The sequence below is a fragment of the Carassius gibelio genome, chromosome B4, assembly GCF_023724105.1.
Source record: "Carassius gibelio isolate Cgi1373 ecotype wild population from Czech Republic chromosome B4, carGib1.2-hapl.c, whole genome shotgun sequence".
NCBI lineage: Eukaryota > Metazoa > Chordata > Actinopteri > Cypriniformes > Cyprinidae > Carassius > Carassius gibelio.
This window is the reverse complement of record NC_068399.1, coordinates 12,947,949-12,962,752: the sequence shown is the minus strand read 5'-3', so window position 1 is coordinate 12,962,752 and position 14,804 is coordinate 12,947,949. Positions and strand designations below refer to the sequence as shown.

Genomic DNA, 14,804 nt, shown 5'->3' with positions numbered 1-14,804 from the left:
ACTGGAACACTATTATTATAACAAACAAATTACATATATTCAAATACAATCCACCAATATATGATGTTATTTCATTAGTTAAAGGGATAGTTCACCCAAAAATGAAAATTCTGTTCCAAACCCATGACAAAAGAAGATATTTGGAAGAATACTGGCAACCGGACATGATTTATATAGCATGGAAAAAAATCTATAAAACTCTATGGAAGTCAATGGCTACCGTCAACTTTTTGGTAGCTAACATTCTGCAAAATATATATCTTGGGTGTGTTTAACAGAATAAAGAAACTCATAGAGGCTTGGGACCAATTTTGAGATAGTAAATGATGACAGAATGTTCATTTTTGGATGATCCATCCCTTGTAACATCTCCAGTCCCCTTTCACTGTAACCAGGATAAGATATCTCAAACTGAGCAAAATATTACTTTCGTGTTCAACAGAAGAAAGCAAAACCCTGTATTTTTCATCTTTGAGGAAAAACTATAACATGTATATATAAAGCAACCTTGCGGAAACATGCATTGTTCCTAATTATTGAGATTACCATAAAGTCGTAGACGGAAATGAGGTTGAGCGCTGATAAAGGAACCTCTAGGTATTGAAGATTTATTGCATCAGTGTATTTATTGCATCGGATGATGAATGCAATACAAGGCGCATCCCCATTTTACTCCGCTCATCCGTTCATGCGTATGAAAGAGCGCATTTTCTTTTTGTGGATAATTCCCCTCGTGTGCCCCCAGGGGAAGAGGGTCTCGAGCCATGGCTCTACAGAGCACGTGCAGGAACTAGGTCATGGGAAACACGCTCATGCTTAATGCATATATATACACACACAAATGATGGGGAAGAAGAGGACGTCGTGGCTCACATTCTGTAGCACATAACCAAGTAAAGTAAAAAGATCTGGGGATGCACAGCCTAAATTAGGAACCATTAAAAACTGCATTGCTTTGCAGTTTATGCTTTAAAATTGACCATGGTAATTAGATAACAACATATTAAGCCAAAAGTTTCAAGACAAAACAAAAATCCATCATGGGCCATGCTTGTCTTTAAAGCCCAAGCGCAATGAAGGATTTCAGCTGTCACTGAAAAGCAGCTGCGTAGAATTAAAGTGCAACAAACAGCCAAATTAAACCAGCTTTAGCGAATTGTGATAAACAAAACACGTGTTGTGGTCTGTTATGACCTGTAGCCAACAATGTGCTAGTATTTGCAATGCGTTCAAGGGAGGTGTTTGTGTATGCAAGGATGCACAATCAATATTTCCTTCTTACTGTAACATTTATGAGAAAACGGAAAACAAAACTAACCCTAGAGCCAGATCCGTAGAGGCAGTTTAGTTCTAGGCCAAGATTTCTGTAATGATTTTACACAAATTATTATAACATGCAAACAGCCACTGGGGTCATCTTTCCCTCGAAGAAGCACTTTTGAATTCCGCCTCCAGCTTGGACAGTTGAGCAAAGGTGACTCATGCATAAATAAATATATAAATTAGTAGGTAATATACAATAATTTCCAACGTTACATTAAGTCAATATATGTAGGCCTAAAACCGTCAATACAAAATATGAGTACTTATACAGTCCACTGCCCTAAAATATCAATTTGTGCATCAATTACACAGAAAATATAAATAAATAAATTTAGGGTGAAAAAAAGAAAAATAAACCCATTGTGAGTTCTGGACAGGTTTATAAACATTCCGCTGTTCTCACACAATGCCAGATCTGCTACCTTGAGCAAATATACCATTACATAATGGATTGTGCAATAAAGAAGCAATTTACGAATGCTCGGCATTGCTGTTACGCATGTTATGGAGATGATGAATTCACTAAATGGGCTTCTGTTTGGAGAGAAAATTCAGCTGTAAACCCAAAGACATACAGTCAAAGCTTACACTGAAGAAACAGGGGTGAACATGAAGGAATTGACGCATTGTAGACTGCTAACACACAATGCTAGCACAAGTCTTGTTGTATGTGTGCAATAGACAGAATATCTTTGATCAATAAGGTGCATTTCCATACTGTTCAAATGTTTTCCAAGCCTTGAAAAACTAGCTCCTCAGTTTTTAAATGCACTCCTTTTCGCCAAAACTAAGTCCCCTGAAGACATGGCAGCCAACCCGATATAAGTAAACCCAAACGGACTTGAGAGTAAAACATTGACGCAACTAAGCACATTACTAGATAACCTTCGCAGAAGTAAACAGTGCATAGCACACTTTGTTTATAGTCTTACGATAAATCTTACTTAGCTTTAAGTAGCTAAAATGCAGCGGATTTTAGGGGCAAACGCAGAGCCAATTTTCTGTCTTTTCTGTAGCAGAAACACACTGGGAAAAGATGGCTGGCACCCTGACTGTGGGAAAGGGGCAAGAGGGATAGTAGTGATTTCTCTGGACACCCATTTTACTGATATCTGGCAGTAGCGGCGACAATTTAGGTGTGGTATTAAGCGGCTTAAGCAGTTCGGAACAAGAACTCACGCCACAGACCTTCATGTAGCCCCCTGAACATCCTTCAATCTTTCTGGCTTCCTCTTCTGTGTCCTTCTCTTGGGGTTAAGAAGTCTGATGAAAGCACTTAAGGGCTGATATAATTCTCTCTCACTGAAGATAATGGAATTTAGCCACAAGACGTCCCTCATATGGTCTCGCTCTTCCTTGCTGTCTCTCACTCTCTCTCACACACTCAGGTCAAAGGTTTCCCTGTTCTTCCTGCTGCAGTTGTTATTGTTACCCTTTTACTTTTCTCTGTTCTTTCATTGTCATTTTTTGTTCTTCTTATTCTCACCTTCTCTCCAGGGGTTTCGGGGGTATAGCCTGAATATTTTCTCTTGCCCTGAACCTGCTTAGTGCGTTACTGTTGCCTCACATTACTGTGAGTAGAGAGTTGCCAGCGGTAATCTTAATGACAGTAGACCACTGCGAACATATGCAGCAAGTGGCAATATGGATAACCTACATTTGTAAAAAATACTAAAATACTTTAACACATCTTTACATGACATATCTGAAGATTTAAAATATTATATATATATATAGTTTATCTTACCTTTTATGATTCATATCATGATGCATTACATTGATAACCTACAGAAAATCGCTTTTATTTTGGCATAAATGCCTTGGGCTGAGCTCCCAATGTCCTTGCATGCTCGTTGCGCCCCGTGTTTTGCCTCATTTTTTTGTAGACCTTGTTCTTTGTGTTCTCTCTCTCTCTCTTTCTCACACCTTCTCTTTCTCTATGCATCTACCCCTTGGGTCTGTACCCAGCTGGCCTATAACACTTATTGATTGACCACGTAGGAGGAGAGCAAGGATACAAGAGAGAAAGAGAGAGAGAGAGAAAGGCAGGCCCAGCAGGCTGCAATGCAAGGAGACAAAAATAGTACACCAGGAGTTCAAACCAAACTGAGAGCGAGAGAAAGAGAAAGAGGTGGGGGCAGGGAAGGTAGATAGATGGGGGATAAGAAGGAGGAGAACACGTTAAAGATGGCAGATATGGGGCGGGAAAAAAGACTGCATATATTACCGGTGATCTTAAAAAATCGAGGCAGCATAGCTGCTGGAAAGGAAGTAACTCAGTGAGGACCATTCGTGAACTTAAAATGACACATGCTCTCCTTTTTCATCATTGGTCTCAATAGTGTTTTTGTAAGGTAGTTTTTAAGAATAAGGGGGTGTGTCTAATTAAGCAACTAGGCCCAGTATAAGATCCAAAATTTAAAAAGCATTTAAAAAGCAAAGCTGTATAAGTCAACAAAGGCATATTGCTCTACTTACATTTTTGCAAAACTCAAAAAACTTACCTAAACGTAGTACCATATCATACAAAACATTTTTACCATAGTGCATTATTATTAAATGTTTACATATGCCACCAAATATGTATCCAGTTATATAGTAAACTTGCTTGGTAGCTCACCCGGTACAGGAGGTACATTTACAATCTGGAGCATTTGGAGTCCCAAGACCTGTAAGCAAGCTAAAACAGCATTGTTGCTTCAGCAAATGCGTTTTTATCTCATGTTTTCTTTTTGGAAATATATCGGTTAAGTTTAGGGTCAAGTTTAGTATGGGTGATACAAAATGTTCAAAAGGCATTTACCTTTTAGTGCAACTCACTAACGTACAAAAACCAACATAAATTATAATACATTGCCATGTTCATCCATTTTGCATAAAACTGAATGTGCTGTTAGCACCAATCACTCTACATTTCCCTTCGAAAGTGTCGCAAAACTTGCAAGAAGCGACACAAAAAATTAGTCTGGGTTTGTAGAAGTGATCCTTTAGGACTTATAGTTCCAATTCTAAATTCTGATTGGATGAGCAGTGTGACGAGTGGGGTGGGGCTGAGAGAAGTGGGAATGGAGCGAGGACGGTGGAGTGATTTGGAAATGAGTGACACCTACTCCACTCATCACAGGGGGACTCCTGCCGGCTGCCCAAAACCGGAAGAGCCGTCGCCGTCCACCGGGCGGCGGAGGAGTGTCGTGCCGTCCACCGAGGGCCATCCAGTGCCACCGCCAGGCACCGCGGATGAGTTCACCCAGCTGGTGGAGGACCGAGTCCTAATTCTTTGATTGCCAATTTATCCTTATTGCTACAGTAAATGAATGGGATTTCTTTCAATGACACGATAGAATTAATCTGCGGTGAGGTAACGTTCGCCGTGAGGTCGATCAAATTTAGCTGACAAAGGCATAGCTGTCCCTGTCTGTCTTTTTTTTTTTTTTCACATTTGATAAAGATATAAAGTAGTTTTTCATTTTTTGTTGTTCTTAAAATTCAAAATAGTTATATATTTAATATTATTGGATGTCACTGTTCCCACCAGTCATTGCACAAGTTAAGGTTACGCATGATGACGAAAGCCCTAGCATATAGCCTTGTACATGCGTGCACGTAGATGCACAGACGGGCTGCTGGTCTGTCAGAAGAGTCTGTTTGGGCTCATGAATATTTGATGAACTCATTTATTATGTAAAGCAGAGAGCGTGCTCATTTGGGTGAAAGTGCACACATACACAAACATGCATAGTCTCAGTTTCGCCAGGTTGCACACTATAGATACATTGCTTCAGGACATATCCTCTTCTCAGATAAACATGCACATATATACATATATATATATATATATATATATATATATATATATATATATATATATATATACACACACACACACACACACACACACACACACATACACACACATATAATGTAATGAATTTGAGAGTGTTTGACCAATGTCTATGTATGCAGACTTTTTTCTTTCTGATTTGAGCTTCTGGTACATTTCAATATTTGAACTTTTGCTGATAGACTGTATGCAACTGCCATACCAGATTCGATGTACTCCAATCAAAACCAAATGTGTGTGGTGAACATTCAATGCCATCTCATGACCAATTTGAACGTATTTTACATGGTGGCTATTTCGTACAAATTTGTACAATCTCACTTGTATGATTTTGTATGATTTCTATGAGGGGTAGGTTTAGGGGCAGGGTTAGGTGTGGACCTTTGCATGAATTAATAAACATTTGCCAACTTATAAAATGCATACAAATTTTCCCAAATCGTATGAATTTGTAAGAATGAGGTCATATGAATTGGTACGAATTAGCCACCTTGTAAAATATGGACAAATTACCACTCGGAGGAAATAATGTCTAAAATAAGGCTTAAGACCTATGAGTTATTTCAAATTAATTCTTGATCCAGGTCAGAAAATAGGTATGAATGATTTGTTTGAAAATTGGACTAATTTGGTTCTCGGGTTCAATCCAGTTACACAGTGATTCAGTCGCAATGGTTAATAGCTTAATAGAGGGTAAAATGAATTAAATGTTGGTCTGTTCATCACATAAAGCTATTGTATGGCTTTGGAAAACTAGTGTACAATAGTACATGATATGCTTAGATTATGCTTTCCATTCTGTATTGACGCTTGAAAGCCTCAGTCCTTGTTTACTTTTTTATATATAGAAAATAACAACCAGGTTTTTCTTCAAAATTCAACTGTCGTGTTCAATGGAAGCCACGAGTATTTGCATTGTTACAGTATAATGGCGCAATTTCTTGAGTAAACTGTCCATTGAACTGTCAACATGTTTCATGTTATCTGAATAATACCAGGCGCGGTTTAATGACACATTTACCTGTAACTCTATCAGCCCCTTGAGTGTTGTGGTTTTCTAGTGCATATGTGTAAGCTTGTCAGTGTAATCTGGGATCACTAGCCTGTCTAATCTACTACATCAACTCGACCCCTGTTGTTTACATCATCCACATGCCAACCAGCAGTAATCAGACATCAACAGCACATTGTATCACATTCCAGTCGCTCTACACTGCCCAAATATAAAATTCACAGGATATTCTGCTCTGTAATATTGATGTAGAACAAAATCTTCCTTCTTAATCATAAAACCGACTAACATTCGAAGTACAGGCCTATTTTTGACTCCCACTATCCCAGAATGCCAACCTCAGAGAGATTTTTACCAAGTGCAATGAACCTTACTGGTTTAATTGAACAGGTCTTGGGTAGCGAAATTGGAGTTTAAATAAATTTGCCATTTCTCTCCAAGTCCTACATTCATTAAGGAGCCTTTTTCCCCTTTCCTTTCTCTATCCATCTCACCCCTTTCTTTGTTTCAATGCCCCCCTTCCCCCGTTCCCCTCATTAAAGCGGGACCCTGTGAGTTCTGGTCACTGCTTCTCATTTATTTTCATTTGAAACTCGCGCAGCTTCACTGAGCCACAGCTCGACGGTGGGCACCTAGGGACAGGTCATTCTCATATAACACAAAACCACCCATTTCTGCAACACACTCCCAGCGCACATATCCCAGAATGCACAGTGACAGCAGCCCATTGCCACAGCCACACACAGACACAACCACCATCGCCTTGTTTTACCGCAATGAAAGGCATTCCAAGCCACTAATTGCAGAGTACAAACTCCAGTGTTTATAGCGGAAAGTCGGCAGTGCTGTACGAGTGGTTTTAGGAAGAAATGGTAAGCCTTCATGATGGCCCGTTAAGCACAAACTGACCTGGTGTCATCTGTGATTGCTTAACCCCTTAGCTTCCTCTGAGAAACACATTCAGCCTTAGCTAAAGCATTTAAATAGCCCTGTCAGCTGAAGTCTTCAAAAGAACACTCACACAGGCAAGGCTTGATAATCTCATGAGTAGCTACACAACATTTTTAGGCATCATAAATTAACATTTGAACATGCCAATGATGACTTAAAATGATAGGCAGCTCACTTGGTTTTAAAACTGTGATGTGCAAATTGATGTCTAGGTAGACAGCAGACTAGGTTTTGGAACATAACTAGCAGCACAAAAGACATTTCAGAGATGTTTGATATCAGTTATATTACATCTAATGATCAATCTTATAAAAGTATTACTAGTTATAATTACAGTACATTCACCATCAGATGGATTGACGGTAGGCACAGCAACATAAATCGATGTGAGTCCTCAGCGAACGAAGCATTATATCAACTGCCAGGGGCACGTGCAATAGATTTATTTACAGTCCCGGCATGTACTGTTTTCCCATGTATGTGGTCCTTAGTGTGGCGCCATAAATAATTTTTTCATCAAATAACGATAAGTGTTTTCAAGACCATAGATTTAGCCCCAGTCTTTGGTACGTTTGTTAACATATGGTCATATTTCTCTAATGAGCTTGCCTATGCACACATGTGTCTGTGATGGTTACAAACCTGTACGGAACATTACCATTTGACATTTCTTTATTGGAGGAGGTTGAGTTATGGCCAAGGTGTGTGTGTGTGTGTACGTTTGTTACACTAGAAGACCTGACCGCAGTCATTGGAGAGATTCATGTTCCTCTGGGGATATTTTAAAAGCCATTGAGCACGAGCACAATGAATGAGTAAAAGGCCATAAATCTACTGTTTAAACCAACATGGCTGCCTCTCTGGCCCAACTAATGCCCTTACACCCCATTACACTCTGCACATTTAACGCCTGCGTTATTAACCGCCCATAACCCTTGGATAAAAATCAACCCGACACGGCCTGATCAGCACCCTTCTCCACATTAAAAAAATGGCCAGAGAGACAGAGACCGAGAGGAGAGGTAAAAAAAAAACAAGCCACAAAGTGGTATGTGACAGCCACATTGTTGGGGCGTCCCATTGTTGAGAATGCTTTCAGCGCTACCCTCCCTTCATCTCTCCAGCGAATGCCCCCCCTCCTCCATTCCTCTCCAGACCCCCCCCCCCCCCTTCTAAATCCAATCGTCAGAAAGGCGTGCAAACAAAAGCGGACATCTTTCTAGTGGCGGGACAGGGCTTAACCCCTCCTGCTTATCCCTCTCTTTGTTTTTATGCGATTATTACATCCAAACAAACTCTGAATTTAGGTCTTCGCTAGTGTTTGCACACTTAAATGCATGCAAATGTACTCGCACACTTTACATGGTGCATTAATATAGATTACGACCACTTGTGCGGAAATGTGACTGCAAAAAGGCGACTGCAAAAAGTAAGCACAATTTAATTATCCAGGATGAAGTGTCTCTTTCTGTCACTCCTCCTTCCTTGCGCACATATGCGCATTATCCTGTGTGCATGCACGCGCATCTTCAAATATGTTCTCTATAGCTGTATCAACTCTTCAGTCTTTTGAGGGGCTCCGACCGAACCGTAGAGAAGAGAAACAATTTTTACGGTGGGCAAGACAAGTGCAGGCGGTACAGCGCAGGCAGGGTCCCGCAATTTGACAAAAACACAACAGCATGCACCGCTCAAACGGCCTACAAACGGCATGTCAACGATCTGGGTCAACAAATCCTCAGGGCTGCCCTCAACCAAACATTCCTGAAATGGCTCGCTGCACACCTGCAGCTATGATCAGCAAACCTTTCGGAAATAGCCGGATCCATTTATATGTGTGAGCATGCATGTCTTTGTGTGCTGTCCAGGGACAGCTTTACCTCAGCAGCAGTTCCTCTGTGCTCCTCATGGAGACAGCGCTGTTCGCGGTGGATGGGTATCGCATACTGTCAACACACACACTCGGCACAAAGCCCAGCTCAGACGAGTGCTCCAACATCGCCGTTACTCCGAACGCAAGCATGCACTACACGCACACGATCCTTGTGCTTTCAGTTGTGGCGGGTGTTCGCTAGCCCTTTCTCTAGCATCTGAATCCTCTCTCTCACGCGCTCTCTCTCTCTCACACAGTAACACTCCCACCCATCCACCCTCACCGGCTCCCTCCTCCTTCCCCTTGTCCCTCCCTCCTCCCGTCTGATTCACTGGGCTGCGATAACCCTTTCTGACAGCTCATGTTGTTTTTGGGCCAGAGCTAGTGCTGTTAGCCTGGTGCTGGCTAGCTTTGAGAAGCCTGCTGTTGTCCAGGATGCCCAACACCCCTGAGGACAGCTCCTATCTCGTATCCGTACAAGAATAACAACTAAAGAAGTGGCGTTAAGAAGTAGACAAACCTTTACACTGGCCTGGTACTATATATTTTTCTCTCTCAAGAGCATCCATCTTTGTCATAATATTATTTATTTCATCATAGGCAAAAATGCAAACAAGTAAATTTTTTGTGAATGACCCTGGAAATACTAAAATATGGACTTCTTTGGATAACTGATCAAGGCTGAAGGACCGAGAGATAAGTGAAGGCATCGAAGATGTGTCCCATATGAAAGCTGTAACACACAGTTTGTCCTGTTTTTTAGGCATACGCCGTATGACCACGAGACCATACGAATAACAAAATCTCAGCTGATAAGTAATCATTCTTTTTTGCACAAATCATTGTTTTATTTATGAACGTAGCCATTCGAGGAAGGCTTTAAGACTAAGTGGAATCCTCTGCCGGCTGCTCCTGCTTCACAGCGAGCGGGACTCTCGCTAACGGCAATTCCCTTCACCCTCCGCATTTTGATTTTGCTAAATCATTTTGGGCGAAAATTGGGGGAAACAGATTGGGGTAGCCTATTGTGCCATTGTTTTAAAAAAAATGCATTATTGACTGATATTTCATAGACGTCATGGTTGTTAATTGTTATGCTTTCAAATTTCAAGCCATTTCTATGTATTTTATTTCACAGGATTTTCACCTCTTAAATTACTACACCTCCTGTGTAGCCAGTCACATTTTTATAATGGTACAAATTACTGTACAACCTTCTTGACTCGTTCTCACCTCGCACCGATGCTATTGTGCAGACTTCCACAGAAACTTCTGATGTCAAAACTTGTGTTACGAGGACAGTACATGGAAAGTCGCAGAACGGCAAAATATTCTTTGGGCTTTGGTGTGTCAAGTTTTTGTAATCAGTTTATTGGTTCTGGGTTAGGATTTGCATCAGTGCTACTCATGACCTGTTTTTTTTTCTTTCTGAGATAACACCAGAGGCTTTTTGAGGACGATTGTTTTGATAAATTAGTCCTGCGGTGGGAAAGCAGAAAATCACCAGGGATGTGGATTAGTTTAAACGAGGTTTCTGAGTGTGAGTGTTGTATGTGCAATTCTAAGAAGCCCATTTTTCCTCCCAATGGGCACATTTTGTTAAAGAGTCACACTCATCTGAAAATAACCTCTTGTCATTGCTCTTTCTTTTCACCATCTGTTCCTACCCCTCCATCTCTCTCCCATTCTCTCTATTCTAGAAAAACATATTTACCTCCTTTCTCTTTAAATGTCTCCTCCCTTCACAAGTTTCTCACTCCCGCTCTCTTTTCCAAATGTCTTCCAGATCTGCCTGTTTAAAAATGCATTGTGTTTATTACGGCTCATGAAAGTTTCATCGAGAGAAAAACACATCAGAGGATCAAGGGGACCGATTCATTAAAGGACGAATTTTTGTTTTGCACCTTGCGCACTTAGCTAGGATCATCCATAACACTTGCGGTAATTTCCAAAGTAATTTGTTTACATACCACCTGCAATCCTGAGGTACCCCATTAATGTCCTATAACTGTACCTACTGCAACAGATCCCATCACCTTAAAAAGGTTTTTCTTCAATGCTAATCTGGAAACTGCATTACACTGACCATAGTGATGCCGATTACAGATGTCATCCAAATAAAATTGGTTAGGAGCGTAAAATAACCAGCTCCAAACGTCTCTGTGCTCCATCTGCCACCTCCTTTTCTTTCCCTCCATCTGTCTTTCTCTATCATCAGCCCCTCTGCCAGTCTCACATGAGCTAGTCAGTGTAAATGTAATGGCTGTTCAGCAGCGAGTGTTTCTGAGTGGCAGGCATATAGTCAGATGTGGGCAGGGAACTTAACGGCTAGACGAAATGCCAAATGTATTAGCGATCAATTCTAAATTCACGCTGTTTTTCACTGAGATTCGCAAAAGGCCTATACCGGGGGGTATTATTTGCCAATTGTTTTGCAAGGAGAGAATCTACGTGTCTGTCTGCGTGAGGGTTGAAGTCAAGCTGTTACTGACAGCCGAAAAGAAAATATATGCCAGGGGTGATAACTGGTTTGCTATGATCTCTGGCAATGGCATTTGATTAGCTGAGTCTGAGGCAGATGTCTGATCACACTCAATTGGTTGAGTCCATAGGGCCCATTATGAGTGATTAGTGCAATAACAGAAGAGGAGAGAAGAGAAGAGAAGAGAAGAGAAGAGAAGAGAAGAGAAGAGAAGAGAAGAGAAGGTGATCAGATGAGATTAAGCAGGATGAGACAAGATAAATCAAAATGACAAGAGATGTGACTAGTCGGGAAAAACAAGAAAGGGTAAAGACAACAACAGAGATGATGAAATAAGGAAAACAAAATAAAATGAAAATAAAGGTAAGAAACCATATGAAATGAGAAACCATATGAAATGAGACAAGATGAGACTTGAAGTGATTAAATGAGTCAAGAAGAAAGGTGACAACAGATGAAGTGATACATGATGAAAGAAATGGGCAAAAGGGAAAATATGATGTGAGGTAAGTGAAGAAAAGAATAAAGAAGACATGACAAGAGATGAGACAAGATGAGATCAAATGAGAAGAGAAGAGATGAAATTAAATGGTAAGAAGAGAAGTTGAGGACACAAGATGAGACGAAATGAAAAAAGGGATGAGTTGAAATTAGATGAGAAGAAAAGAAAGAAAAAGATCTAAGATGAAGAAGAGAGCAGAGATGAGAGGAGATGAGATGAGTAAAGAACAGATGAGATTAAACGAGAAGATTTAAGAATGGCGAAAGAAGGATGAGATAAGACAAGATGAAATCAAACGAGAAGAAAACGAGATGAGACAAATGGAATGATACAAATAAAAACATGAATACACATTAAGATAAGAAAAGAGGAAGTGATGAGGCAAGACAAAAAAACTACTGTATAGAGAAAAAAAAGTGAGGCGAGGGAGATGTATAGACAGTGCCCTGGGACAATGTGTACCGACACACACACACACACACAAAGCAGTCCGATTATAAAATCATGTACAGTCTATCGCACAAACATAACATTCTCTGTCAAGTAGTTGTATTGCATTTACAGTTTAATGAAATGACCTAGTTAGAGTATACTTTCCTACATTATTCCCTTTCTCTCAATCTTCTATTCTGTTTTATCTGTATGACACTGTTCTTTTCCTCCTATACTAATACCTACTATCTCTCTCTCTCTCTCTCTCTCTCTCTCTCACTCTCACTCTCTTCTGCCTAATTGTCTTGTCTATAATGGTGATTAAAAGGTCAATGCCCAATCACTCCTAGCCATGACAGCCCGTTGTGAATGTTGCGACTAGTTAGTAGGCTAGACTTGTGGGTATTTCAGCTCAAAATAGCTCGGAAATGTCCAGGTAAAAACTAGGTTTATTGTTCCCTCCGGAACTTCCAAATACAGTCTTAGCAGGCCCATAGGGCACACACTTGAGTTAAAAAACACTTTTAACACAACACAACCAAACACAAGGGAGTTGAGATGTGTTTTTAAAAACTAGGCTTGTCGCCAGTTATTGATAAGTACGATATTAAAAAGACGTAAGACATTTTTACAATGCCACAGTGACACAAGATCAATTTTAACTTAGTCGCAGCCTCATTCAGACTCTGTACACAAACTGCAGCACTATTAGATGTCATGCATCTGTTAGTGCATGATTATAATACTGTAATAATAGTGTAATAACAAATAAAACGGTGATTAGATGCTTTACAATCCAGCTCTTCTGTCTTAATTATGTGGCGTAATGTGACGTGTAGTAATTTTACCAAAAGATGATCCTAAAGTTTCCGCTACAACAACAACAAAGTAGAGAGAAAAGATACAAGCACCACTTTCAGTTACCCGGATGAGCGGTCAATCGCTGAAAGATGCAATTTCGGCATTTTGAGCATGACATGCACTGGACCTGCAATGCCATCTGTGGCTCCAGTAACAGTGAGACTTTGCAAGTGTGTGTGCGTGTGTGTGTTTCCTTAAGCAGGTCAGGCTGACTCAATTCACAGAGGTTCTGGCTTTATTATTAAATGTTATCGAGGCTTAAAAAGATGGAATATCAAAGGAATATCCCAGCGGGTGGAGAGCGGGACGATGAGAATAAAATCTACGGTGTTTTGTCGGAATATAAATTCTTGTGCTAACATTAATCAGATAAGGATTACCTGACGTCAGCGCTATGCCATTCCACCTATTCAAAACAGCATTTGGCTTGCTTTGATCAGCACTCTCAGATTATTCTGCCTCCTTTTGTCTTTCTCTCAGGCCTAAACACCTCTCATCTCTATCAGAATGCAGTCCACGTGGGACCCTCGGAAAAAAGGAAGACCCTCTACCCACCTCCCCACCTCTCTGGTTCTGCAGGAGGAATGCACCAAAACACAGATGAATAATTTAGATTTTTTTTTTTTCTTCCAAAGAAAAGGTTTGACGCAGCAGTTTGGAAGAAAGGGCTGCTATAAAACATGCATGAGATACACGAGTCCACAATCAGATTGCTGATATGGAGAATTAATCTGATCTCCAAAACACACAGCGGGACCACATGAAAGCACGGTGGTGAATTGTTCTTTAATTTGTGGCGTTCGGATAACCCTATTACGGGGATGAGCTGAGATAGATCTCGTATTGTTCCTGTAAAAATATTATTACAGCCAATCAAATACAAACACTCCCCCTTTTTAATTTGAAGACCACCAATCAGCAGAGATTAAACACACAAAGGCCCAATCCATGAATGGCTGTTAGAGTGAAGCGTTCGATGAGCGTTAATGTCAGCGTGACTATTCATGATGCTGTTGCCGGCAGATCAAAGGTTTGGGAGTGTGTGTGTGTGTGTGTGAGTGTGAGTAAGGAGAAGAGAGAAGCTCATAAGAAAGTGTTCATGTGTATTTAGTGGCTTTTCTGTGCAAATATTGATATATGCTTGTGAATTAAATGTAAATAATGGAATTTAAAATGTTTGAATCCCTATTAAACCTAGTGCTGTTTAACCCACAATAAATGCCCATCTAACCACAGAGCTTGCACACACAAACTGTTTAAGCTGTACCAGTGAGTTTTATTTATTTATTTATTTATTTATTTTCTCCTTGTCCTCCCATTCACACATGCACATGTGCTTGAACTTCCAAGCGGCACGTAGAATAAGACAGCCAGTCGGGCATGTTCTATTTTGAGCTATTAGCAGACAGAAATTAATTTGTCACCTCCCATTAGAGGCCTGATTCTGGAGTTCTGTCTCCTCAATTATTTCCTCAACACACACATACACACAGCGAAAGCCATTTGTCCCTACTATTTATATGGAAA

General features: G+C 40.4%; 1 protein-coding gene across 25 annotated transcripts in view; it reads right to left on the bottom strand.

Annotated features, from left to right (window-relative positions):
- The window catches only part of celf2 (cugbp, Elav-like family member 2), a 143,504-nt gene that overhangs the window by 82,933 nt on the left and 45,767 nt on the right, over nt 1–14,804 (bottom strand). For 9 of the 25 annotated variants that reach the window (XM_052554741.1, XM_052554753.1, XM_052554755.1 and 6 more), the window contains exon 1: nt 9,008–9,226. The exons of 3 other annotated variants lie outside the window; for them this stretch is intronic. In XM_052554741.1, coding sequence (XP_052410701.1) covers nt 9,008–9,150 — 143 coding nt within the window. In that variant the 5' untranslated portion in view covers nt 9,151–9,226. Of the gene's footprint in view, nt 1–9,007; nt 9,229–14,804 lie in introns of those variants that run through there. 13 more of the 25 variants (XM_052554756.1, XM_052554757.1, XM_052554749.1 and 10 more) reach the window with 4 other exon arrangements.